Source organism: Malaya genurostris, chromosome 2 (genome assembly GCF_030247185.1).
Source record: "Malaya genurostris strain Urasoe2022 chromosome 2, Malgen_1.1, whole genome shotgun sequence".
Classification (NCBI taxonomy): Eukaryota; Metazoa; Arthropoda; class Insecta; order Diptera; family Culicidae; genus Malaya; species Malaya genurostris.
Window position 1 is genome coordinate 51,507,179 of NC_080571.1, and position 27,212 is coordinate 51,534,390.

General features: G+C 36.1%; 1 protein-coding gene across 1 annotated transcript; it reads left to right on the top strand.

Moving 5' to 3' along the window:
* The first annotated feature begins 21,202 nt into the window (after nucleotides 1–21,202).
* Nucleotides 21,203–21,613, top strand: LOC131428624 (uncharacterized). Its single transcript, XM_058592670.1, has one exon. It carries the CDS (start codon nucleotides 21,203–21,205, stop codon nucleotides 21,611–21,613), a length of 411 nt encoding a protein of 136 aa, XP_058448653.1.
* Nucleotides 21,614–27,212: the final 5,599 nt, after the last annotated feature.

A 27,212-nucleotide genomic window follows, 5' to 3' on the forward strand; every position in this document is an offset into this window, starting at 1 on the left:
TCCTTATTGAAAGGCACATAAAAGAGTGTAGGTACATGAACAAATAAACAAATAAACAAATAAACAAATAAACATATAAACAAATAAACAAATAAACAAATAAACAAATAAACAAATAAACAAATAAACAAATAAACAAATAAACAAATAAACAAATAAACAAATAAACAAATAAACAAATAAACAAATAAACAAATAAACAAATAAACAAATAAACAAATAAACAAATAAACAAATAAACAAATAAACAAATAAACAAATAAACAAATAAACAAATAAACAAATAAACAAATAAACAAATAAACAAATAAACAAATAAACAAATAAACAAATAAACAAATAAACAAATAAACAAATAAACAAATAAACAAATAAACAAATAAACAAATAAACAAATAAACAAATAAACAAATAAACAAATAAACAAATAAACAAATAAACAAATAAACAAATAAACAAATAAACAAATAAACAAATAAACAAATAAACAAATAAACAAATAAACAAATAAACAAATAAACAAATAAACAAATAAACAAATAAACAAATAAACAAATAAACAAATAAACAAATAAACAAATAAACAAATAAACAAATAAACAAATAAACAAATAAACAAATAAACAAATAAACAAATAAACAAATAAACAAATAAACAAATAAACAAATAAACAAATAAACAAATAAACAAATAAACAAATAAACAAATAAACAAATAAACAAATAAACAAATAAACAAATAAACAAATAAACATTTCTAGGTGGATCGGTTTGAAGTGCAAATAGAAGTTCGAATGGTTATTTTGCCGCCCACAATATAAAGTTGCGCCGTCCTTTAGGTACTTCCTTTTTACAAGTCCTTCCCCCCACCTGGATACGCCACTATTCATTGTCAATCGTAACATACTTTATTGTTGTCAAACGAGACTTTATTGGTATTCGTGATGCTTGTTTCTGAATAAGCTAAGAGTAGGCAGTAGTTTTCGACATTTCGCTATGACGTTAAATTTCTACACTGTACGACATTTTCTAATATATGCCTGTCAAATATGTGAACTATTATTTATGTCTACTCAATATATGTACCGATATACAGCACCCAAGCATGATTCATTAACGCATAGCTCAGTTCAACTGAATGGCTGCACGCATTGTTGACATCATCTAGTTCTTTGCATGTCATTTGCCTGGGGATCTTCTAACTAGTTCCATCGAATTTAGTGATTTTCTCACGCCCACCGATGAGGTATAAATAGCAGAGTTGCCTATAAAGATTTTATCAGAGCGATGCAGCAGTTAATAGCAGTGGTACTTCTGGCGCTTGTTTGTTCCAGAGCGAATTCCTTGCCATCACAGGGGACACCTTGTGCAGCCAAGTGTCCATCTGGCGCCGAAATTAGTAAGTTTGACGGGGTTGAGTGTTTGTCGATACTGAAGGGGAATTTTTTTTATTGTAGCAAAATGTTCGACCAATGAAGTGTTCAAATGTGCCGGCCTATGTGTGCAGGAGAGTTGCAGTGTGAGAGATGTCAGCAACGTCCGATGTTTACTTCCGCATGATGGCTGTTTTTGTAAGCCGGGTTATATCAGACAGCAAGATAATGGGCCATGCATATTAGTGAAAGATTGTCTTTTTGTTTAGAGTAACTTCACTGTAAACACAGTCGATTATGTAAAATAAATTAAAAAATTGTGCTTAAACCGTTGTTAGTGGCTTTCATGCAAGCTTGCATGATTGAATTCAGGGGCTGATATACAAATGATGACTATGGAAAGCTTAAAGCTTCAATGAACCTACTGAGGTCATCTGTCGGTTGCAGGCTTTTCGTTGTGGAACAAGTGGATCATAAGCAGGTGAAAAAGAATTCATGCCAACTGTTTCAAGTATTAATTGTAATGGTTTTCAGTGGACTTTACCTCCAAGTTGAGTTTTAGTAACGCTATTGGAACCAACTTTTTAGTTCAGTACTTTGCCTAATAATTTGGAGCGATATTCCGTTGCCTTGTGGGTATTAAATGTAAGTTTTTACGCTATATTTCATGGTCCTGCGCACAAAATATAAACGTGTGAAAACAGAAAGCTTGGGTTGGACAGGTTTGGCCATCTGTTAGTCACTGGCATCTGCAATTGGGTAATGTGGATAATTTCGTATTTCATTAGTTAAGTAGTTCTTTTCAATGCCGTGCAGTGTGTAGCAAGTCATTAGATTGGGATGAAACTTTGAACATGTTTTCAGTATGACAAACTATTTATGTTGATCGGATGGAGAGATCAATTCGATGCAAGACTGATTTTCAAAATTGTCAGATAAAGTTTCAGATAAAGATTGAGGTAACGGAATGATAAGGTACGTATAGATTAGTAGCAAAATGAGAAGATGTGAATTGGTTTCCAGATTGTAGTCCACGTGGTATTGCGAAATATAATTGAATTCTTTTAAAAAGGTCGGCTTAGCACTCTGTAGGTGAAGTCTATTTTATACTGTTTTTATGTTGGTCTATACTACCCATACTAGCATATCAGTCCCATATGGAAAATTCACATGTTGAGAGAAAGACGATTCTAATTTTATTTCGAAGCATTTTAATATTTTGTTGTGCTTTGGTGTGATAATTGTCTCTTTTTTCGAACGCAACCCCGAACAGAGATCACAGTCAAACACACGTCCATTCCCTTTACAACGACCAAACGCATCCAGGCCACGCTTTTAACGACTGCAAAACTTTTACGGCAGCAGTACAAAGAATCAGTCTCTTCGAACGTATTTGCCTGTGCCACACCGTTTTCGATTGTGGTATTGTGCACAGTATCCAAGTTATTGGAAAATATTGTCCTGGATTTTATCAGTCACAATTGCAGGAATTACATCTACGAAATCCGGCATTTTTATGCCCAATCGTTCAACTTCAACGAATTTACTTTCCTATACATCTATACAGATTTTTCCGCAGCATTCGAGAAGATGAAGATAAATCATCATATTACAGTGGCCAAGCTCGATAAGCTTGGTTTTAATGGATATTTTCTGAACTAGCTTCATTCATTCACTTAGCTGGTCGCAAAACCTCCTTTCAAACACTCTTCGCCGTTAGCTCTGGAGTTCCTCAAGGCAGTCATGTGGGACCATTTATATTTTTGCTATACCTCAACGATCTCAATGTTTTGTTAAAATGCTGTAAACTGTTTTTTTACTGGCTATTTCAAGCTTTATCACCAGGTTAAATCTCAAGAAGACGTCATATTCTTAGGATGGCATTGAATGCCTCATAAGGTACGAGTTCAACATTCCGGAAAAAGTGCTAAAACGTGAATCATTCGTGAAGGACGTGATATTATTCTTGATGCCAAGTAGAACGGCCACATCGATTAAATAATTTCCAAGGTTTTTCAAGCTGTTAGGATTTAGTTTTCGTGTAACCAAGAACTTTCTCAATGTACGCTGCCTTAAGGCATGCAATTGCGCACTCGTCCGTTCGACGCTTGAATATGGTGCTATCATTTGGTCACCTTACTATCAAATCGACGATGAGCGTGTCGAAGCTATCCAGCGAATTTGTTCGATTTGCTCTACGCAATCCGCCTTGGAAGGACCATGTTAATCTTCTTTGCTACCAAGATCGCTGTAAACTTGGATGCTTGGATCCCTTAACTGTTCGTAGGAACGTCTCAGAAGAAGTTTCCATAGCCGATTTGTTACAATCATGTATCGATTCTCCCGAACTTTTACAATTTTTTTGTCTCTTTTTTAGATTACCTTCCGCCAGAAGATGGATTTAATGAACCATTTACTAATACATGCCGTTTGTTATATAACTGGTCTAATGTCTTCGATTTTTATTTATCGCGAAATGTAATCAACCACTTGTTTCTTAGTATTTTATCATGTAAGTTTTAGAATCAATGGTAGTTTGTAAGTTATATTGTCTTTGATATATTTATTTTAGGAATAGTTTTACGTTGGTTTGTTGGTACAAAAGATGGGGAGGTTTTATGCCTGCTGGAAGCAGAGGTTATAATTCTCAACTCCAGCAAACTTTTTTCCTGCTCAATAAACTAACACACTATGGAACCGGATGTCATAAAATTTGGTCTCTTATGTACGTTAGAGGGATTTCTAAATAGTGACGCCTAGCGATGTATTTTTTTACTCGATTGATCAAAATAATCGATTAAAAGGCTAAAGTAATCGAGTATTTGTAATCGATTAACGACAGTGCCACTAATCGAGTTAATCGATTAATAGCAATCAATAATTAGATATTTATACAGGGTGATTTTTTAAGAGCTTGAGAACTTTTTTAAACAATAAAACGCATAAAATTTGCAAAATCTCATCGGTTCTTTATTTTAAACGTTAGATTGGTACATGACATTTACTTTTTGAAGATAATTTCATTTAAATGTTGACCGCGGCTGCGTCTTAGGTGGTCCATTCGGAAAGTCCAATTTTGGGCAACTTTTTCGAGCATTTCGGCCGGAATAGCCCGAATTTCTTCGGAAATATTGTCTTCCAAAGCTGGAATAGTTACTGGCTTATTTCTGTAGACTTTAGACTTGACGTAGCCCCACAAAAAATAGTCTAAAGGCGTCAAATCGCATGATCTTGGTGGCCAACTTACCGGTCCATTTCTTGAGATGAATTGTTCTCCGAAGTTTTCCCTCAAAATGGCCATAGAATCGCGAGCTGTGTGGCATGTAGCGCCATCTTGTTAAAACCACATGTCAACCAAGTTCAGTTCTTCCATTTTTGGCAACAAAAAGTTTGTTAGCATCGAACGATAGCGATCGCCATTCACTGTAACGTTGCGTCCAACAGCATCTTTGAAAAAATACGGTCCAATGATTCCACCAGCGTACAAACCACACCAAACAGTGCATTTTTCGGGATGCATGGGCAGTTCTTGAACGGCTTCTGGTTGCTCTTCACTCCAAATGCGGCAATTTTGCTTATTTACGTAGCCATTCAACCAGAAATGAGCCTCATCGCTGAACAAAATTTGTCGATAAAAAAGCGGATTTTCTGCCAACTTTTCTAGGGCCCATTCACTGAAAATTCGACGTTGTGGCAGATCGTTCGGCTTCAGTTCTTGCAGGAGCTGTATTTTATACGGTTTTACACCATCTTTGCGTAAAATCTTCCATGTGGTCGAATAACACAAACCCAATTGCTGCGAACGGCGACGAATAGACATTTCACGGTCTTCAGCAACACTCTCAGAAACAGACGCAATATTCTCTTCTGTACGCACTGTACGCATTCGTGTGGTTGGTTTAATGTCCAATAAAGTAAACTGAGTGCGAAACTTGGTCACAATCGCATTAATTGTTTGCTCACTTGGTCGATTATGTAGACCATAAATCGGGCGTAAAGCGCGAAACACATTTCGAACCGAACACTGATTTTGGTAATAAAATTCAATGATTTGCAAGCGTTGCTCGTTAGTAAGTCTATTCATGATGAAATGTCAAAGCATACTGAGCAAATAATAATGCATGAAAATCATAACCTCAAAAAATCTGAGCAAATACTAATGCATGAAAATTCTAACCTCAAAAAAATCACCTTTTATCAGTTAGGCTGTGAACCATTTCGCGGTTAATTTTAACTCTTGGTTGAAATCTGACACTTGGGTGGTTATTTTGTGTCGAGTAGTTAAATTTAACTATAACCGCGGCCCATTTCAAAATTTGACGGACGAAAAGATATTTGGGTTCATTTTCCACTAGCAATAATTTCAACTAAAGAATTAATATTAGAAATTTCATTGCAAGATTTATTTCAGTGTCGGAAAATAACCATCGATCTATCAAAAATAACCATGCTCTCAAACAGGGTAATGACAACATCAAAATAATCGCTCGAGTGTCAGATTTCAACTAAAAGTTAAAATTAACCGCGAAATGGTTCGCCTTAGTAGATAACGTTTAGCCTTAGTCTGCAGACATAGTGGGCGCGAGAAGCGAAGCCGTGCTGGTGACTAACATTGGCAAATCAAAAGCGGGAATGATACTAGTAGGAAATCAAAAGGACTCTTTTAGAGTACAAATGAGAAATCGGCTCAGCTTTCACTCCGACAGGGTCCCTCTGCTTTGCTGTAAGTACGTTTCCTACTTTGGTCAGCAAAAAGCTCAGCTCAGCTTCTCACGCTCACTCTTTCTGCAGCCTAAGGCTATTGTTGCTATTATGAGAGTTGCAGTTTCATCTGTCATAATTAAAAGAAATACGAATTTCAATTTAAATAATGATTTTTGATCCATTCTGCCCACCGTTACAATGTTCATAAATTGTTCCATCTGTTTGATAAAAGATTTTATTGAATTTTCTAGACATTTCAACCACATTTTCTTATATTTTTGCTTGCTGTATGATACACTAATGGTAAAGATTTGATCACGCAGAGAAAAATATTGTAAAAATAGGAAAATTGGGGTTTTATGCAACGAATTTTCTTTATTGAAAAAGTGACAAAAGAAAATCAGGGTTGATATTGCAAATATTGCTACTTCGAAACCACAAAAACAAGATGATTATTGTTTCTCAGTGGATTAGTTTGTTTCAATTAATATTGTGGTAGAAATAACAAATATTTTACTTGTGCGTTCCTGTCAATTCCTTGTCAAACAATTTCACAGTAAATTCAATTTGAAAAATTAGTTTGTAATGAACAAATTCTAGTTTAAGTTAATTATTTTTAGCGGTTCAAATTTTACAATTTACAAACAAATTTAGCTATTTCTACTAACGCGATGCTATTTTATTTCAATTTATGCTCGTATTCAAATGCTTTAAAAAAATTCACATTGAAGCCCGGATATTTTGATTAGTTTTCAATGTTTTGGTTCTTCATCAGTCCGGTCAAGATATCTGCATCAAAAAATTATTTTGCAAAAAAAAGTGTTATTTAATGTTATGCAAATTTCAAGAATATTATAAATTATCAATATATACGGTAGGATTGTTTAAAACCCCATATGGAATGAAAGTAGTATATTAAATTTATTTTTATAACGCGCACAAACTTTTTTCACGAGAGAAAAAATGCTGTTTATTCACGCGGAAAAAAATGCTCTAAACAAGTAAATTTAATATTGTCCATTTAAATAGTAAACTTTGTTGTATCATAACACAAATAAGATCACAGATAAATTGAACCAATTTTTGTCGTGAGCACAAAAAGGTAAAACAGGATTGAATCAATATAGACATTGCCGATAACATCAACTAAACTTTGGTTGACATGCAATAAATAGTTAGTTTACTTCAACAATAGAATCAGCCCAATACAATTTTTTTCATTTGACTAGACAAAAATTTTGATTCAAATCAAACAGAGTTGTTGACATTGTTGATAAGGAAGGGAAAAATTCGTTCAAAACAATCATATTCTAGTTAGAAATCATCATAAATCAAATTTAAAAATCTACAAACAGTTTCGTTAGTTTAAACATGCTTCATTTCTCTGCGTGATATTCAACACAGATTTTCATTTGGCAGCTCTAATTCTGCTTAAATAATTTAATGCTTAATAGTAATCGATTACACTAATCGAGAAGTCGAATACCTAATAATCGATTAATACGAAAAATCAGACATCACCGGAAAATTTTTCATCAATTCGGGAATGTATTGACCGACGTGCTAATCTTCATCAACTTGCATAGATTTGCTTTCAACGATCGATGCAAAATCGAAGAAACATTAGTCATATTGCTTCACCGCGAAAGGCCACGGAGATGGCGCCCAAAATAGACTGGTAGGTTTTCAGAAATGATAGAATCGATTCTATTGAACTTAAGCTCAAAAGCAATTTGTGTTTCAACAGACTGGATTTAAAATTAAAGGGTGTATTCGATAAAAATGGCTCACACATATTTACTCTACAACATTGATCTGATTATGGGTTTTCTTGAAATTTCAGAGAATGTAAAACGACTAATGAGTTATGGTTTACAAAACTAGTTTTATTCAATTCTTAGTTATTCCAGAACCAACTATATTCCCAGTATTTATGCTTATATTTTGTGTTTGTAATAGTTTTTAAACATTTGTGAAAATTTTCTTCATGATGGCCCCAAATTTCTCTATGTAGTAAAAGTTCGGTGAATTTGGTAGGTTTACATAAACGATATAAAAACCTGTTTTAAACCACATAGTGGAGTAATGGTGACTTTCTCATTAACATTTCACGAGAAATTGATGAAAGTTTCATATTAGACATTTTGAATAACTGTATCCTGAGCCGCAAACGGGTTTGTAAAAATTGATCATGCCATCTCTGAAATAGGTGAGAAAGTGAAGTGAAATTGTAATTTTTACACTAATTACCTTGTAATTCCAGAACCAGAAGTCGGATCAAGATGAAATTCAAGAATTTTCTAAAGCCTTCCATATGAATCTATTTTTGTGGTATTTGGTTTAGCCATTTCCGAGAAAAGTTAGTGAAAAACGTCATTACATACACACACAGTCGAATGGTATATGACACTCGGCCCTCCGGATCTTGGTTCAAAAGTCGGTTTTCACAGTGATTGCATAGCCTTGCTATACGAGAAAGGCAAGAAGAACCATCCCCGTAAAGCATTCAAGCTTTGCAACGAAATATACTTACCTAGAAAGCTGACGGAAGTAGGCATTGATATAAATTCCGTCATCCACCACGATGCAACACGATTTGGCGAGCAACTTCATTTGCAGTTCCCGGGTGTAAGTTTTCGGCATTATGTTTTGTTTTTCATTCCAATTTGGGTCTTTTTGTACCTTGTTGAAAGATAATCAAGTACAGTTAATGGTTTTCTGTCTAAAACCGACTGATACCTTGGACTTTTTAGCAACATTTAGAATTGGACGGTTATTAATCTTTTGCACCATCGATTTGTACCCACCCAACTGCACATTACAGTGCTTTGATAATTACACTCTACATCATAAAGTAAATATTTTATGAGAAGCTTGTGCTTAGGGCATATAACCATATATTATATTATTTTATTAAATTGATGTGCTAAACGTAAACTGCTTCCGACTCACTGCGTCATTTAGGGGATCGCCTACTTTTTATCCCGGATTCGTGGTTCAATGCGTGGGGTCGTATGTTCGAGATTAGCTCAGTTTAGGTTTCTTAGTGTAAATCATTGTGATAATTCGTTTACAATTAATAGCTGAAAGGACAGTTACTTCATGTGCAATGCTATCGATTAGTTGAACAGATGACACTGTTTTCGAAGCAAAGTTAAAATGCATCCAACTCACTCGACAATCGTGTTCAAATACTTTGTTTGTTCATTTGACAAATATTGAGATAATGGGGGGAAAAACAACAACAAATTTCATTTCAACGCACGGGATATGAGAGATGCCACCACTTTACTACGAACATTATCTTCAAGTCGCTAGTAAGCTTACATCGTAATCGATGTAAGTAAACAAGCTCAACAAAGAATCAAACAAAAACCTAGACGAATAGTTTCTCAGCGAGAGAGTTGCAGCTGATGCATCCAGAGGAGTACTGTCGATAAATAGTCACTATGATTCACTCATTCTGATCTGGCTGAAACTGATATGTAGAAAGTTTTTAAAAAAAGAGGATTTGTTGCACTTTTCGGCCTATCATGTCATGCCATTTACGTACCTGGAAATAATTGTGACATTTTATATATTTTGGTGCGTAATAGGTAATTAAGGGATGTATGTACTCAATGCTTCGTCTGTACGGGCAGATTTCTTATTCTATAAATGAGCAAAACGAGTAATGATTCCGGGAATAGAGTGCATTTCCATGTTTAAAGCCCTCGGCTCACGAACGATTTGTACTTGTTTGGTTAAAATTTAAGCGCAAAGCACAACTTGCTTTGAAGAATATAACTACTGGCGCATTTATTGTCTAATAAAAATTAACAAACACTCCTTTAAGACTTTTGCATCGTCATGTTAATAGACGGCTTCACACTCATCACCCTATAATTCGGAAATGGGAAGGCAGATCAGCACAAAATTGAACAATAGTTTCTCATTCATTCACTTTATACCATTTAAAAACATCTTCAACGTAGTGACAAGGTGCCAAATCAGGCTGAAATAGCGAGAGCGAATGGAATGATAACATAGGAATGATAACAAACCCTTCTTTAGGCATTCTTCACAGTCCATTTCTTTGTTTACCGTCCCGGTAGTGATGAGGTTTTGATTTGTTCGACCTTAGCTGCATATTGTCTGCCAAACCAAACTTTGCCTTTTTGTTCGTCTTGAAATGCTCCTCTGCACCAATTCGTTGCATGTTAGTATACAAAGGCATTTCAGGAAGCTGCTTAAAGTCTTCCAGCACATAATTTTCATCGCCTATTATTACGTAGGAAAACTTCGTTCAATATTTGCGATCCCGGGTCTTAGCCATCACAATCTGTTTATCATTACGGTTTCACCTTGAACGATTTCATACCTTGCCGATACTTGGACATATGCACGAAAGTTGGAGATATGTTTACTTTCCTAGCAACAGAACGTATCGAAAATTATCTTGTCTTTCTGTAATATTTGGTTCACCTTCGCGTCAGAGTTATCATATTCACAGATTTTTCTGTAAAACCACAGATATTTTTGCCTATTTTTCCACACAGATTCTGTGTCACGGAACACAGATTTTTTTTAAATTCACAGATTTCTACAGATTTTTATGAATATTTCATAAAAATGACAGATTTTCAAAATGTTTTTCACAGATTTTCACAGATTATGATCGAAAATATACAACACAGATGGTACACAGATTTTTCAAGTTGAAACACAGATTTTAAAATGGCAACTCTGCTTCGCGTCCTTCTGGTGGTTCCTGAGATTCGATTTTGTTCCACTCCCAGCAATCTTGGATGTTGTCAAAAGGGTATCGACAGAACTAAGAATGTTATGGACAGTGTCTAGCTGTTTGCAAGTTTTCTTACAGACAGATCCAGATTTTCATTGCAACCGCACACAACTGCTTTTCACACTTGCTTTTCTTTCAACGCTCTCTTTGATCTGAAAGCTTGTATTATCATCAAACATCGATCTTACATAATAAATAAATACATAATAAATGCCTCACGCGTTGATGAAATGTTTCCACAGATATGCGTATTTTGGGGTGTCCAGATTTTGTCGCAAACAAACCTTATAATGTATAAAATGTTGTTTCATGTATGTATAGATTATTTTCCGCGTTATTTCGTTCGATATATCTTCGGGCGTACCACAAGGAAGCCATCTTGGTCCGTTAATATTCGTCCTATTTATCAACGATCTCTGCAAGGTGATAAAATCCCCAAAATTATTATACGCGGACGATTTGAAGATTTTTCGCAGTATTATATCTACACTGGATTGTTACGCACTGCAATCTGATATGGAAACACTTATCGACTGGTGCAATATCAATGGCATGGAGATCAACATTCGTAAATGTAATGCTGTCACATTTTCTCGTTTACGTACTTCAACTGTTTTCGACTACACAATTTCCAAAACAAGTATTGAACGAGTCACTATAATAAAGGATCTTGGAGTCTATTTGGATAGCAAACTACGCTTCTCGGAACACGTCGCACTAATCACCGCGAAGGCATCTATCGCCTGAAAACTTTGTACTGTTCAGTTGTTCGCAGTATTTTAGAATATGCCGTTCCGGTATGGGCACCGTTCCATCGTGTCCATATCAGAAGAATTGAAAGCGTGCAAAGGAGCTTCATACGATACGCACTACGTTTGTTGCCTTGGTCGGATCCCGTTCATCTCCCCTCTTACGAGGACCGCTGTCAACTCATCAATCTACCAACACTGGAAAGCCGGAGATAGGTCTTGCAGTGGCTCCTGATATTCGATGTAATAGTTAACAACATTGACTGCGCAGAGCTTTTAGGAAAATTGCCGTTTTTTGCTCCATTAAGACGAACTCGACGTGTGCAATTTCTACGACTGCCAATCCACCGCACTCAATATGGACAAAACAACCCTTTTTATGTATGTTGCCGTCTTTTTAACGAAGTTTACGACAAATTTGATTTCAATGTGTTCAAAAATATGTTTAGATTAAGAATTAGTAATTAGGTGTCTGTGCGATGTAAATTATCGAAGACTAAGTAAATAAATAAATATTTCGTTTCGGACGTGTTTACGTTGCACTGAACTAGTGGAAAAAGTCGAACAGAAAAGAAGATTTTGGCGGTATTTGAGGGGCAATAAGCACTTGATTTACATTTGATGTCCCGGTAGAGATACCAATGCTCAACCTCCATAGGAATGGAATTCATCAAGATCGATCAAACTAAATAGATAAACAATCACTCTTTCCGTCGACGTCTCACACATTCAAGATTTCTCCAATCATGAGAGAGACAACAACGCCGTCTTCCAATTGATAGCGTGGACAACCCACACACGGAAAATTACATCAAAATATTACAGCGAATTTTGAGCGATTGTGGAATTGAATTACAGAAAGGGGTACAACATTCGTTTTAGTAGATAAGCGTCATAACTATCAATTTCTGATTAACACGAGTGAATCGCATTAGATTTACTTTGCCTAGTAAACCACTCATGTAGTAAACCACTATCATATACCGGGGGTATGAGCAGCAGCAAGCCATAGTCGGTGTAACTCACTACTATAAACTACACAGAAGCACGTGTACCTGTGTTGCTCTTACGCACATTTTTTCACACTGGGGGCAAACTCATTACCACAACTAATCGACTCCGCAAATCCCGAGCACTGATTCCAATAACGAGTAATACTCTGAACGACGCTTTCACATTCATATTGTGCAGAGTTTTAATTTACATTTCATTCTGTTGCATTACATTTCATTTAGAAGGGCGAGAAAGAGAGAAGTGAGAGGGAGAAGAGAGAAGATTTAATCATTATATTTTCATCATATTTTATATTAGCTATATTTTCGACGCACCTAAGGTTATTAATATGAACAAACATATTTTTATCACATTCCAAAAAGTGATTATAGCGGTGAAAGGCTGATTTCATTCCACCTGGCTGATTACACTGCACTATTTAGATTAAACCCAATAAAACGCTATTTAGTATGAATTTGATCCATAGAGGTAACAGGAGCGCTGTGTTCGAATGGCGCGTTTGAATTGACATAGCGGTAGTCTGCGCTCCTGTTACTTCTGCGTACGATATTCAAGCCAAATGGCATGGCTAATATTTTTCAATCAGCTGCATAACATGTTTTGTGATTGTTTTTAGTATCATTACAACTTTTATTAATCACAGCACTAGCTGCTTCTATTAATGATGCAGTGCAGAATAAATTTCAAATACATCACCACTATTGATCCACTTATTACGCACCCTACTCACACTGAACATTTTCAGAAAGGTTCAGGTTTTGTTCATCGGCGAATTTTTTCATCATGTATTCTGCAAAGAGTTGTGATACAACGGCTGAAAATTCATCACCTAAAAATTTTCTGTTCGAGAATCATATCGGATATTTTCAATGTGAGAACTTTTTTCTTGAATATCATCGAGCAGAAGGTTCGCAGGTGAACATCTCACAACTGATTTTTTGCCATGCGAAATCAGTTTCAGTGAGAATCGCGTTGTCAAAAAAACAGTACTGAACTTTTCTGCAGTGAGTTTTCTGATCGAAGATTTTTTTTTGTCTGAAAATCACTTGTGAACATTTTTAGTCGGGATTTTCGAAATTTTGATTTTTCCTAACACTGGAAAAGAGAGAGAAATTTTAACGGTTATGTGTCAAAAGTAATTTTATTAGTAGAGTCGTCATGTTAGTTTTTGGATTATTCAATTTTAAATCAACGAATTGTGATTAAATCGAATACAATGTTATCGCTTCGGCTCTAAAAAGCAATATCACCTAAAAATTGTTCGACAATTGTGCAATGCTGCTGTTATAGAAACTTATTTTCATTTTACTCTTACTCAGGCAGAATTCTGATGATTCTGCAAACGAGCGAAATGAACCAAGTTTTCAGAAAAAGAGTGTATTTTCATGTTATGATTATACACTTATGGCAAACTGATATTTAAAAAGGGCGTATGTATTTTTGCATTTCACAAAAATGGTTTTGATAACAGCTTTAAAATAAAAATTATCAAAAAAAATCGAAACCCTGATTTTTTTTAATTTATTTTTTTTGTTCATTTTGAAATTATTGAGAAAAAAATCAAATTTTTGTTCAGTGTATATTTTTTTAGAGTGCCATAGTGATTCCGTACAACTTCTTCCTGGACGCCATTTTTGTACGATGAACGGTTTCCGAATTACAACGAGAAGAACTAATTGTTTTAGCTGTAACTTCTTCATTTTCCAAAAGGCACGGACGGGATAGCCATCAATCTGTAGGTTTTAATAACAGCTTTAAAATAAAGATTATATAAAAAAAAAATCAAAACCCTGATTTTTTTTATTTAACTTTTTCGGATTATTTTGTAATTATTGCGAAAAAAAATCAAAAAAATTTTTCAGTGTATATTTTTTTTAGAGTGCCCAATCGATTGCCTACAACTTCTTCCTGAACGCCATTTTTGTACAAGTAACGGTTTCCGAGTTACAACGATTTGAAAAAGGCAATTTTTGTGAAATGCAAAAATACTGAAGCCATGTGCAAAGTTTCATCCAAATCGGAGAAGGTCGATTATGATTTTGTCACTTTTTCGTCTACTCATTTCTGGAATTGCTCATAGGTGGATATAACTTCAGGAGTATTCGTGTTACCATGGTATTCCCTGCAGTATAAATTTTGGCGTCATGTCATGAAAAAAGGTAGGTGGGTAATGTCACGGACAAAACTGAAGGCCGTAAATACGAATAAAACTGACATGTTTCTAGCACACTTCCGAATATAGATAATCGCTCATATAAGTTGACTGTGTGATTTTTGCAACTGTCAATTTCAATTTCCCTCTCTGAGCAGCCTAGATAGCCGTGTAGTGTCGGTAGCGGTTTCCCAACTGGCTAAGAATAACGCTACGGTCCACCTGTACCGGTGGTATAAATCCACCAAACAGGTAAGCCGTGTGGCATCCGGCGGAATTATTTTTTACCAAGAATTGATCCACTGGTTTCCTGTTCCATGTCGTAAAAGGCCACAAAAATAGGAGCTCCTAAGTCAAGGTGTATTTCCGTGCCGATGGCTGAATGGCTGCAGGAGGTTAAACAATGCAGTCGTGAACGGAATATCTTGGGATTTTCCCTTACTGTGTTAAGCGAAGCTCTGGCACAGTGGACGACTTCTTTCTTCGCAACTCGTGGGATTTAAATGATTAAAACATTTAAAAAAATCCTTACATGGTTCGCTATAGGCGATTATAAGCCAATATATTTGGTTTCTTGTAGTTGTTGTACGGTAAGTGCTGGAGGTGGAGTGTTCGTTACTTTAATTGATAATGGTTAGAGTAGCACAAATCAATCTCCAGCATAAACGTACAGCAACTATGATTCTATCCAGACTTCTGCAAGAAGGTAAAGCTTCTTTAGCTTTGGTTCAAGAACCATATTTCCAAAAGGGAAACTTCTACGTTGGAAAATTGTTAAACCCAGTCTTTGTTGCCTTTAACAAGACCGGAATGACTAATCCACGTGAAATGCCTCGAGCATGCATACTTGCAAATAGTGCTCTCGATGTCTCTCTCATATCGGAGCTCACAACTCGGGATATTTGTGCTGTCACAGTTGGTATGACTACTGATGGCATAGACAGGAAATATGTCTATTGTTCGGCATATTTGCCGCATAACCAACCTTCGCCAAGCGATGACTTCAAAAAGGTTGTATCATACTGCTGCAAAAGTGATTTACCGCTTGTAATCGGCAGTGACATAAATGCTCACCATATCATTTGGGGCAGCACAGATATAAATTCGAGAGGCTCTGATATGATGGAATTTGTGAGCAGTACAAACCTGCACATAGTCAATGCAGGAAACCGTCCAACTTTTGCGAGATCTGGCAGAGAGGAGGTTTTGGACGTAACTCTCTGCTCTGATAGAATTGCGCATGAGTTGGTGAATTGGCTCGTCTCCGATGAGCTCGAACCTTCGTTGTCTGATCATAAGTACATATTCTTTGATCATTCAAACGTTAAATTTGATATTATCACATATCGTAATCCCAAATCTACAAACTGGGACCTCTATGAAGAGGGCTTGGCGACTAGATTTTACGGGTACCAACCAACAATTGAAACCCCAATTGATTTGGAAAATGTTGTCGACGAGACAAACTCACTCATAGTTGCAGCATATGAAGAGGCTTGTCCACTTCGGATTGTGCGAGCTACTAGAGGAACTCCTTGGTGGAATGCTGAACTTGCTAGACTAAGGAAACTATGCAGAAGAGCTTGGAACCACCGTCGCAGAAATGGGTCGGAGGCATTCGTGTTGGCTCGAAGGGCTTACAAAAATGCTCTTCGATCGTCTGAGCGAAGTGGTTGGAAAAGCCTCTGCACAAATGTCTCTAGTCTCAACGAGGCTAGCAGATTAAATAAGTTACTTTCGAAGTCTAAGGACTTTAATGTCAGTTTCTTAAGAACTTCAGATGGTGAACACTTGTCTGATGAAGGTGATGTACTTCACTATCTTTTTAACACTCACTTTCCAGGATGTATGGATCCATCACCGACAGCTCTTCCCGAGACTTTTTCAGGTAGTTACGATTCTTGGGCCCTTGCTCGAAGCGTTGTGACGATTGAATCGGTCAAATGGGCAGTTGAGAGTTTTGCTCCGTACAAGTCTCCTGGAAAGGATGGAGTTTTCCCAGTGTTACTGCAGAAAGGGTATGAACATTTCAAACTTGTTTTGAAGAAAATACTTACTTTTAGTCTTGCGACAGGATATATTCCAAGAGCCTGGCAGGAAATAATTGTCAAATTTATTCCCAAAGGCGGTCGCGACACTTATGAGGAAGCGAAGAGTTTCAGGCCTATCAGTCTAAGCTCATTTCTTCTTAAAACAGTGGAACGCATAGTCGATCACTATATCAGAAATGTTAGTTTGGGCCTGCATCCGCTACATGGAATGCAACATGCTTACCAGCGTGGAAAGTCCACTACAACCCTGTTACATGATGTTGTGTATAACATTGAAAAAGCTTTCTCACAAAAGCAATCTTGATTGGGAGTTTTCCTAGATATTGAAGGTGCCTTTGATAACGTGTCTTTCAATTCAATTCTGGAAGCAGCCCGTGGTCATGGCATACCTTCAAGTATCACAAATTGGATACACGCAATGCTTAGCAATCGACTTCTTTGTTCATCGCTTCGGCAAGCAGAGATTAGAAAGCTAAGTGTCTGTGGGTGTCCTCAAGGTGGTGTACTATACCCACTTTTATGGAACCTTGTCGCTGATGGTTTGTTAAGGAAACTTAATAACCTTGGATTTCCGACTTATGGTTTTGCCGACGATTATCATATATTGATGACCGGTATAAGCATTAACACTCTCTTTGATTTAATGCAGCAAGCCCTGCGATCTGTTGAACAATGGTGTTGTCAGGTTGGATTATCTGTAAATCCGGGCAAAACATCAATGGTGCTTTTCACTCATCGTAGGATAATCACAGGAGCTCGTCCGTTGCAGTTCTTTGGTTCAGAGGTCACTGTGGTCGAACAAGTTAAATACGTCGGGGTTATTCTTGACTCAAAACTGAATTGGTCTGCTCACATTGACTTCAGAATTAAAAGAGCTTGCATGGCTTTCGGCCAATGTAGACGAGCTTTTGGAAAATCATGGGGACTCAAACCCAGATATATTCATTGGATCTACACAACTATTGTTAGACCAATTTTAGCATATGGATGTCTTGTATGGTGGCAGAAAGGAGAAGTCGCGACAGTTCAGTCAAAGCTAAATCATCTCCAAAGGATGGTCCTAATGGCGATGACAGGAGCATTCACGACAACTCCTACTGCTGCTCTAGAGGCGCTACTGTGCATTAAACCACTACATGTGTTCCTAAAACAAGAAGCATTATCTTGTGCATATCGTCTTAAGGTTACAGGGCTTTGGAACAGTAACCCATTAGATTATGCTACCAGCCACACTCGCTTGTGGTCTCAAATGGTTACGTGGGATGAGTATTTACTCGCTCCTAGTGACCTAACTCTCACATGCAGTTTTCCTTTCAAAACATTCAATGTGAGCTATCCTTTTCGTGAGAAATGGTTGTCTGGTTGTCTGGAACGACAACTTGATGAACACATAGTTTGTTATACGGACGGTTCTCTGTTGAATGGTCGTGCTGGTGCTGGTGTCTACTGTCGTGAAATGAGGCTGGAGCAGTCTCATTCACTTGGTAGATACTGTACTGTGTTTCAAGCAGAAATCTACGCGATTCTGTGTGGAGTACAATCGGCACTTCAGCAGAGGATCTGTGGTAAGCGAATTTATTTTTGTTCCGACAGTCAGGCAGCCTTAAAAGCACTCAGTTCGAATGACTCACGGTCGAATCTAGTGATCGCATGTCGAACTCAAATTGAAGACCTCAGCATTTCAAATGCTGTTTACTTCTTATGGGTACCCGGCCATTCTGGTATTACTGGAAATGAATGGGCTGATGAGTTGGCTAGAGCTGGTGCAACGAATGATTTCGTTGGTCCTGAACCAGCTTTACCACTTTCAACTAGTTGGATAAAGCACAAGATTCGTTCTTGGGCTGTATCCAAACATGCCAGCTACTGGCGCAGCTTGCAAACTTGCGCTCAGACAAAAGCATTTCTACCAGATTTAAATCTGAAAATGTCAAAGTGTCTACTGCATTTCTCCAAGCATCATTGCAGTATTCTGGTCAGAGCTCTGACTGGACATTGCAAACTCAATTATCACATGGCTACTATTCAACGTGCTGAGTATTATTCGTGTGATTTGTGTGAATGCGATTATGGTACTTCATATCATCTGATATGTAACTGTCCCGCATTGACGCAGCTACGTATCCGGGTTTTTGGTTCTCCATACATGGTTGAGTCTGTGTATGCGGAGCTAAAATTGAAGGATATTCTCTCGTTTCTTACCCAATGTGGTAAGGAGCTATAGTCAGAAGGGTTCATCGTTCTTCCTGGAGTGAATGAATCCCTTCTGTATTTACCTTAAATAGGGTTTAGCAGATTGTTTGGCATCTTTTAGGGGGTGCCGAATTTACTTCTGCTCGTACATACTGCGAATCGTTCTGCATTCTTCCGGGAGTGCAGAATGGTGTCGCTTTTGTAAGATCTTCAAATCCTCTCGGGGGTTGGAGGTTTTATTAACAGCGGACTGTTCGGGACCTCGTAGAGGTTCAGAATTTACTTCTGCTTCCACTAAATGTGATCCTCAGCAGATTGTCCGGCATCCCTTAGGGGTGCAGAATTTACTTCTGCTTTTATGTGTTTTTGTGTCGTCAATTTTTCCCATCCTCCTAGTCCAACCCTTACCATTTCCTTTTAATCCTTCCCTCTTATATATCGGGAAAATGATGCTAAAAACAAATTGATGGCAAGGCACAAATCTCCAAATATCAAGGGGAACGTGCCATTTGAGCCAATTTGTTCTGATTCCTGATTCCTGATACCATGGTATTCCCTGCAGTATAAATTTTGGCGTCATGTCATGAAAAAAGGTAGGTGGGTAATGTCACGGACAAAACTGAAGGCCGTAAATACGAATAAAACTGACATGTTTCTAGCACACTTCCGAATATAGATAATCGCTCATATAAGTTGACTGTGTGATTTTTGCAACTTTTACTGCTGCGCAGAATTGTAACGGTGTATTTGCACTAAAGTACGACTTATTATTGACAAACTTATTCTACTTTAAAATTAAATTATACGTAACAAATGAGAGTGAAAAATACAACAAACAATATTGTAGTAGTTTTTTTTGTGGATTTACAGATGCAGTAGAGAAAAGCTTCGCATAATTCTTTTGAAAAATTTTCATGGTTCTAAACTGAAATAAGCTAAACTAAGCTAAACTAAGCTAAACTAAGCTAAACTGAATTCAGTAGTTAAATTATGAAGCAGAGTTCAGGAATTAAATTCTGGTTCAGAAGTCAGTTCAAAAATTTAAGGTTTAGGATTCAGATCTAACATATAGTTACAGATTCCCTATCTAAAATTTATATCCAGAATTTTGTTATGGAATTCTGAAGTTGAAATCATAAATTCAGTTTCAAAATCTAGTAAAGAAACCAGTTCCAGAATTAGGATTCAGTTCCAGAGTCATAAATTTAATTTCTAAACCTGTAGTCTCCCAACTAATGAAAAGTTCGGATAGAAGGAACTGATTTGACTTCAGTAGCTTATGAGGTTCATGAATAGCATTCTAAACAGCTCGTTTTTAATGTAATTATCCGTTCGTAAAAGTTCGCGCGACGTTACTAAACAAACTTCTGTGCAGTTTCTAGAATACAATGTTCAGCTTTCATGCAACGAGAAAGTTCACGCGGAACATGTTCTGTACTTTCATGTGCTCGAAAGTTCCGCGTGTACTTTGAAGCAGCAAGAAAGTGGATGTTTTAAGTTCTGGTCAAAAGAAGGATGAATGATTTAATTATGCTCAGGATTGTTAAGGCAAAGTTATGAAAATTGAAGGAAACTTGCTTATTCTGTAAACGAATCAGTAATATTAAAGGAAAGTAGTTTCTTTTAATGATTTTTGAACACATAACACTCGAAAACTATGGAAAGGTTAACCACAAAAAATAATATTTAAATTCAGAATATCAGATTGCTAAGACACACATCATCATAGATAGTCTATACAAACACTGCATAAAAGTCCGAAAATCAAAAAATACTTTAAATGCAACATTTCTGATATTGCTTTCTGAAACAGCACAAACCAGCAAAGATCAGAACGTATAAAAATAGATTTGGAAATATGATTTTCTTTTGTTCTGAGCTCTCCTCATTGAGCTGAATATTGAAACCAAACAGATTCGTTACGGAATGGAAATCTCGTTGAACAGAGATAACCGAGAGTCACTAGGAGATAAGAAAGGAACCAGTGACAGATTCCAGACACTTTAAATGCACTCGGAATCAGTCATGCCACCCACAGTCGAGCTCAGATCATGTGCAGCCTCACAGTATTGAAGTTGGAAAGGTGTCTTTTCGATTGTAGATACTTCGGAATTGATCGTAATACAGCCTCCACAATTGTCAGCAGGATCAGAAGATCGATCAAAAGTCTCAATGAGGCGGCCATGTTTATCGCCCATCTTATCCATGAAAGTAGTGGCTTTCAGCATCGGGAAGCGATGAGTCGCGGTAGAGGCCAGCCCTACGGTAGGTACTACGGTCGAGGATACATTATGTTGACCTGGGAAGATAACTACCGCGCAGCGTCCAGGGATATGTTCCACGATGACAGGCTGGTACAGAATCCGGATCTAGTGTCCGCAAGCACGAGCCTCAGCATGGATGTATCTATTTGGTACTGGATGACGAGAGTACGTCCGGAAGCGGCACCGTTCAATAATTTCTATCTAACAACCAAAGCTATCAAAGGAGTACTGGAGGGAAACGCGGGTAATCCGGCTGCTAGAAGACGTTTCGATCTGTATCGTAGAGTAGCCCTAGAATTCGGGCTTTATAATCTTGCTCGCGAGGGTTAAACTATTGAGTGTTGTAACTACGTCGAAAATGTGACTGGAGTTTTGGCAATGGAATAAATATGTGATATGGAAAGACGAAACTAAATGAACAAGAAAGAAAATTGCCCACATATTTCCAACACAAGATTTTCGAATAGAAATTCTACTGCTATGTAGTGATGGTGAAGATGAACTTTTGCGTTGAATCAGTCTTCTGATTGCCCACATATTTCTCAACTATTTTTTATAGCAACTATGCATCATATTTTTTTATATCGTTTATTTATACCCGGCTTTAACCTAGTTGTGATCGTTCGTCGGCGCTGATCAGGGTCATTTCGCCGAAAGCCATTTCGCCGAAAGTCATTTCGCCGAATGGGTCCCTTCGCCGAATGCCATTTCGCCGAAAGACATTTCGCCGAAAGGGTCATTTCGCCGAATCCTGAAATCGTCCTGAAATCGTAATTGGAATTGATTCAAATTAAAGACAAACGAAAGATGATCGCGTTAACGCCCGTTTTGTTAACCTACCATTGTACTTCTTGAATAATGATTGATTGTTGTACTCTTGAATAAAGATTGATTCATGAACCTCAGAAAGTAGTTCCCAAGCAAACTTGTTGACTATTAGCTAGTAAGCAGCAAAGCAATTGCATAGGTGTATCTACTAGGCAAATGTAGGTGGTATTTTCCGTTTAATAAGTAAAAAGTAAAAAATACTAATGCGGCTACGCCACATCGTTTTGGTTTATGTGCTGTCCGACCTCGCTACCGCTCGTTCGGACCTAACTAAAGCAAACAAACCTAGCTTTGAATAGACCGGTCAAACGAGGCGGTTACAGGTTTGTATGCAAGAGGCCGTCGCTTCCGACGGCGGGTCAGCGGCCGACTGAGCTGGCGTCGCACAGTGGTTCGAATCAATAAAAACGTGGACATAAATCAGTAGCTGCCAAACCGTTCTTTTAATGCATATAGTTGCTTTGAAGAAATTATTTACAAATATATACCGCGTAATTTGATCCTATCATTAATTGTTCATGGCCTACTTTGACAAAAAATGTAACCAGAACTTTTTTTTCTGAAGAGATAGAAATTTTTTTTCTTCTACAAAGTTTTAGAACTATTAAACATAATTTACTTTGTCGAATATACCAAAAGTCTAGGTCGCACTGTTTCGGATATACAAAGCGTTTTTATGGCAACCCCCTTAAAATCAGTTTTTTATTCATAAATTGTTTCGAGTTATTTTGTTATGCATACTTTGTTTGGAACAATTGTAGAATTTATAAAATCGCATATTTTTGTTGAAGGTAGTGCATAGGTTTGTTCATTCCTGGCAAAGTTGTGCAACATTTTACTTTTTTTTTACCTAGGATAAAACCATGCACCGAAGCGAAATATGCAACTTTATGCAGCTGATTTTTACAAAATTTGTAGGAAAAGATGTGCCCAATATCATAAAAAAAATCTAAGTGGAACTCGGTGGAACTTTTTTTTAGGTCTTTTCAAAGTTAGTTTTCATTACTGAATTATGGCAACCCCCTTAAAACTAGTTTTCTAGTCATAACTTGTTTCGAGTTATTTTTTATGCATACTTCGTTTGGAATAATTGTAGAAAATATAAAATTTCATAATTTTGTAGAAGCTAATGCATAAGTTTATTCTTTTCTGGAAAATTTATGCATAATTTTACTTCTTACCTAGAAAACCTTGTGCCAAAGCGAAATATGCAACTTAATGCAGCAAACTTTTATAATACTTATAGGAGAACATGTACCTTATTAAATTTATTTTCCAATAAGAATATCTTGAGTAATATTCGTGTGACTCATTTTCACTATGGCCATGCTGAAACCATGAATGGTTAAGAAACAGAGGGCGCACAGTGGTCCAAAACTGGAAAAAAGACGGTCACAAGTCTGTACAGACTTTCACTGATTTTTAAGAGCTAACGTGTCTTCGAAGAAGTTTTACAAAATTATATAACGCTTCTTTTGAAAGTAGCACCGATTTCGAAAAAAAAAATTTGTTTTTGACGAAAAAATTTTTCTTTCTATCTCATTTCAAAGAAAAAAACATTTCAAGTATTTTTGCTGAAGATATGAATAATGCAAAAAAAAAATATTTTTTAAGATATTCGCTTTATTTTAAAAACAGTTTTTTTGGATTTACCTACGTAGAATTTATCTCTATTACCTAAGTATCTACTACAAAGTTAGCATTTAAATGAGTAACTTTTCCCAATACTTTTCACAACCTAATCAATCTACTAGGTAGTTAATGTTACCTAATAAATCATTACAATATGTCACTTAGTCGCATTGCATTCGATCAATCAGTATCAGTCACGCTATCGTCCGAGTTTTCCGTATCGCTAATTTCTTGTTCTGTTTTAAGTTCTAGCATATCAATGGCTTCCAGTGACAATTTCTTTCCAGTTTTGATAGGTTTGTAATAAATATTCGAAATCAGTGGGTCAGACGCTACTAGGAGTCTACAAAAAACATCTGTCATCGTTTTTTACGACTGTTTTTCCTCGTGCCCAAGTTTGGATTTTTTTTATTTGTTTATAATTTTTTAACTTTTTTCATTCAATAAACTATAAAGGTTGTTTTATGGAATCACTTATTTGAAGCCAAAGAAAAAACCGTACATTCATGCCTTGGACGAATTTTTGTATCTTTGTTATATTTTACAGGCTGTTGAAAAAAGGCTTTGTGTGAAAAACCCCATGGATTATTACTATACATGCTATGCATGTATGCAAATATATGAAAGATATTTCTATCCTATTTCCGACTACCAGTCTGGACGCGCGTAAACACGCATAAACAAGTTCAAAATTGTTGCGATTTTTATTTTGTTACTTTTCATAATTGACAATATTAGAATAAATCTAAGTGAAACTAGATGCAATTTTAGGCCTTTTTAAATTTAGTTTTAATTATTGAAAATTCGAAAAATTATCAAAACTTCAACACATATTTAAAAAATGGAAAAATGTTTTCTAGACAAAATATGATAAAGTATTGTTAAAGTCAGGCGCGTACACAGGGGGGGGTTTTAGGGGTTCAAACCCCCCCCCCCGAAACAAAAAATTATAACCGATGGGAAACATTGTGATATAAATTGTACATGTGTTGATTTATCACCATGTTCTAAAACCCCCCCCGAAAATTTTCTCTGGCTACGCGCCTGGTTAAAGTACAAACCTTTACGAAGAGATTCCATGTATAAACGTGTAAATAAATTGAGTTATCGCGAAGCAACACGATTTTTAAGACGAGATGTTGATCGGGCGACGCTCACTGCAAAAGTGAGTTACAGAAATAGCAGACGCGTGACGCCCTCTGTTTCTTAACCATTCATGGTTTCAGCATGACCATAGTGAAAATGAGTCACACGAAGAGTACTCAAGATATTCTCATTGGAAAATAAATTGGATAAGGTACATGTTCTCCTATAAGTATTATTAAAGTTTGCTGTATTAAGTTGCATATTTCGCTTCGGCACAAGGTTTCCTAGGTATAAGAAGGTAAAATTATGCATAAATTTTCCAGAAAAGAATAAACTTATGCATTAGCTTCTACAAAATTATGAAATTTTATATTTTCTACAATTATTCCAAATGAAGTATGCATAAAAAAATAACACGAAACAAGTTATGACTAGAAAACTAGTTTTAAGGGGGTTGCCATAATTCAGTAATTAAAACTAACTTTGAAAAGACCTAAAAAAAAGTTCCACCGAGTTCCACTTAGATTTTTTTTATGATATTAGGCACATCTTTTCCTACAAATTTTGTAAAAATCAGCTGCATAAAGTTGCATATTTCGCTTCGGTGCAAGGTTTTATCCTAGGTAAAAAAAGGTAATATGTTGCATAACTTTGCCAGGAAACAAGAAACCTATGCACTATCTTCAACAAAAATTATTTTTATAAATTCTACAATTATTCTAAACAAAGTATGCATAACAAAATAACTCGAAACAATTTATGAATAAAAAACTGATTTTAAGGGGGTTGCCATAAAAACGCTTTGTATATCCGAAACGGTGCGACCTAGACTTTTGGTATATTCGACAAAGTAAACTATTTTTAATAGTTTTAAAACTTTGTAGAAGAAAAAAAATTTCTATCTCTTCAGAAAAAAAAGTTATGGTCACATTTTTTCTCAAAGTAGGCCATGAACAATTAATGATAGGATTAAATTACGCGGAATATATTTGTAAATAATTTCTTCAAAGCAACTATATGCATTAAAAGAACGGTTTGGCAGCTACTGATTTATGTCCACGTTTTTATTGATTCGAACCACTGTGCGACCTGGAAATTTTTGGATCTACCGAAATTTATTTCATATATTAGCTCAATCACGAAAATGTTATTTGAATCACAAAAGAGAGGCATTATAAAGAAGCAATGCCTTCGTATTACATTCCTAGAAATTTTGTTTAATTGTATCGTCTTTTTTTAAACTTATGACTAATATGTTACATTGTTTTATGTTTCCGATACAACAAATCACCAAACATGTTTTGACACTTTCCAAAAGTGAAAGTGTCAGAAGTGTGGAAAAGCATGCCCGTTTTATTTGTATTCACGTCATCCAGTTATGTCTCTGACATTACCCACCCGTATTTTTGCAAGTGTAGATGATTTGGTTTTATTTTATCATTAAAATGACTTTCCAAAAGAAACTTTGAGAAAAAAAAAATTCTGAAAGCTGTTGTGAAATGAAACTTTTGCAATTTTTTCAACAAAATCGTGACATTTTTAACAAATAAACTGATGTGAATGAAACTTCCACAGATCGCAGATAATACTACAAACTTAACGCTGTTGCATAAAAGTAAAGAAAAAACAAATTTTTCTTAATTTTTTTATACAAGTTCTGAAATTTATTGAAAAAAAAATCGGGAAAAGGACCATGCTACCATTAAACATCGAAGCATTTCAATCCGTTGCAAAACACGGGTGCTATACTTCTCAATTGTATGTTTTCATTATCTCTTCGTTATTTTCTAGATTTCATTGCGTCCACTAATCAGATCCTGCTTGGTTTTTGGAGCAAGATTAGAAACTTCACGTTCAGTAAAGTCCCAAACATTCTCTATAGGACTAATATCTGGAGAATTTCCTGGGCAGTCAGGAAGTAACACCTATATTTCAGAGAAATACTAATTTTTCAGTATGAGTCTAATGATATAGCTAGGGACTGTATTACCGAACTCTGTGAATTAGTATACAATTCATACGATGAATCTAAATAATCACTGAGTACGATAAAAATCATACCGTCCGTATGGTAAAATCAACTTCCAATAACCAAATTTCTGTAAATACTGTATGGGGATCGTTCATAAACCATGTAGCATGAAATTTGGTACTTTTTGGTTGAAAATTTCTATTATCGTTAAGCAATTTCAAAACCGTGCAAATTTTTGTACAAGTTTATCATTTATCCAAGGCACACAAGCCAAATAAAAATACAAAATTTCTCAAACGTCTTTGCCGAGTGAACGATAGGGAACAAAACAATTTTTTTTTCAAAGGGTATTTTTGGAACGGGTTTGAAGAATAGATTCTGGAAAACGATGTTTGTGGTATTTTCGAAATC

Excerpts from the sequence above, each read along its gene's own strand:
- LOC131428624 (XM_058592670.1), top strand. The coding sequence starts at position 21,203 with ATGTTTATCGCCCATCTTATCCATGAAAGTAGTGGCTTTCAGCATCGG.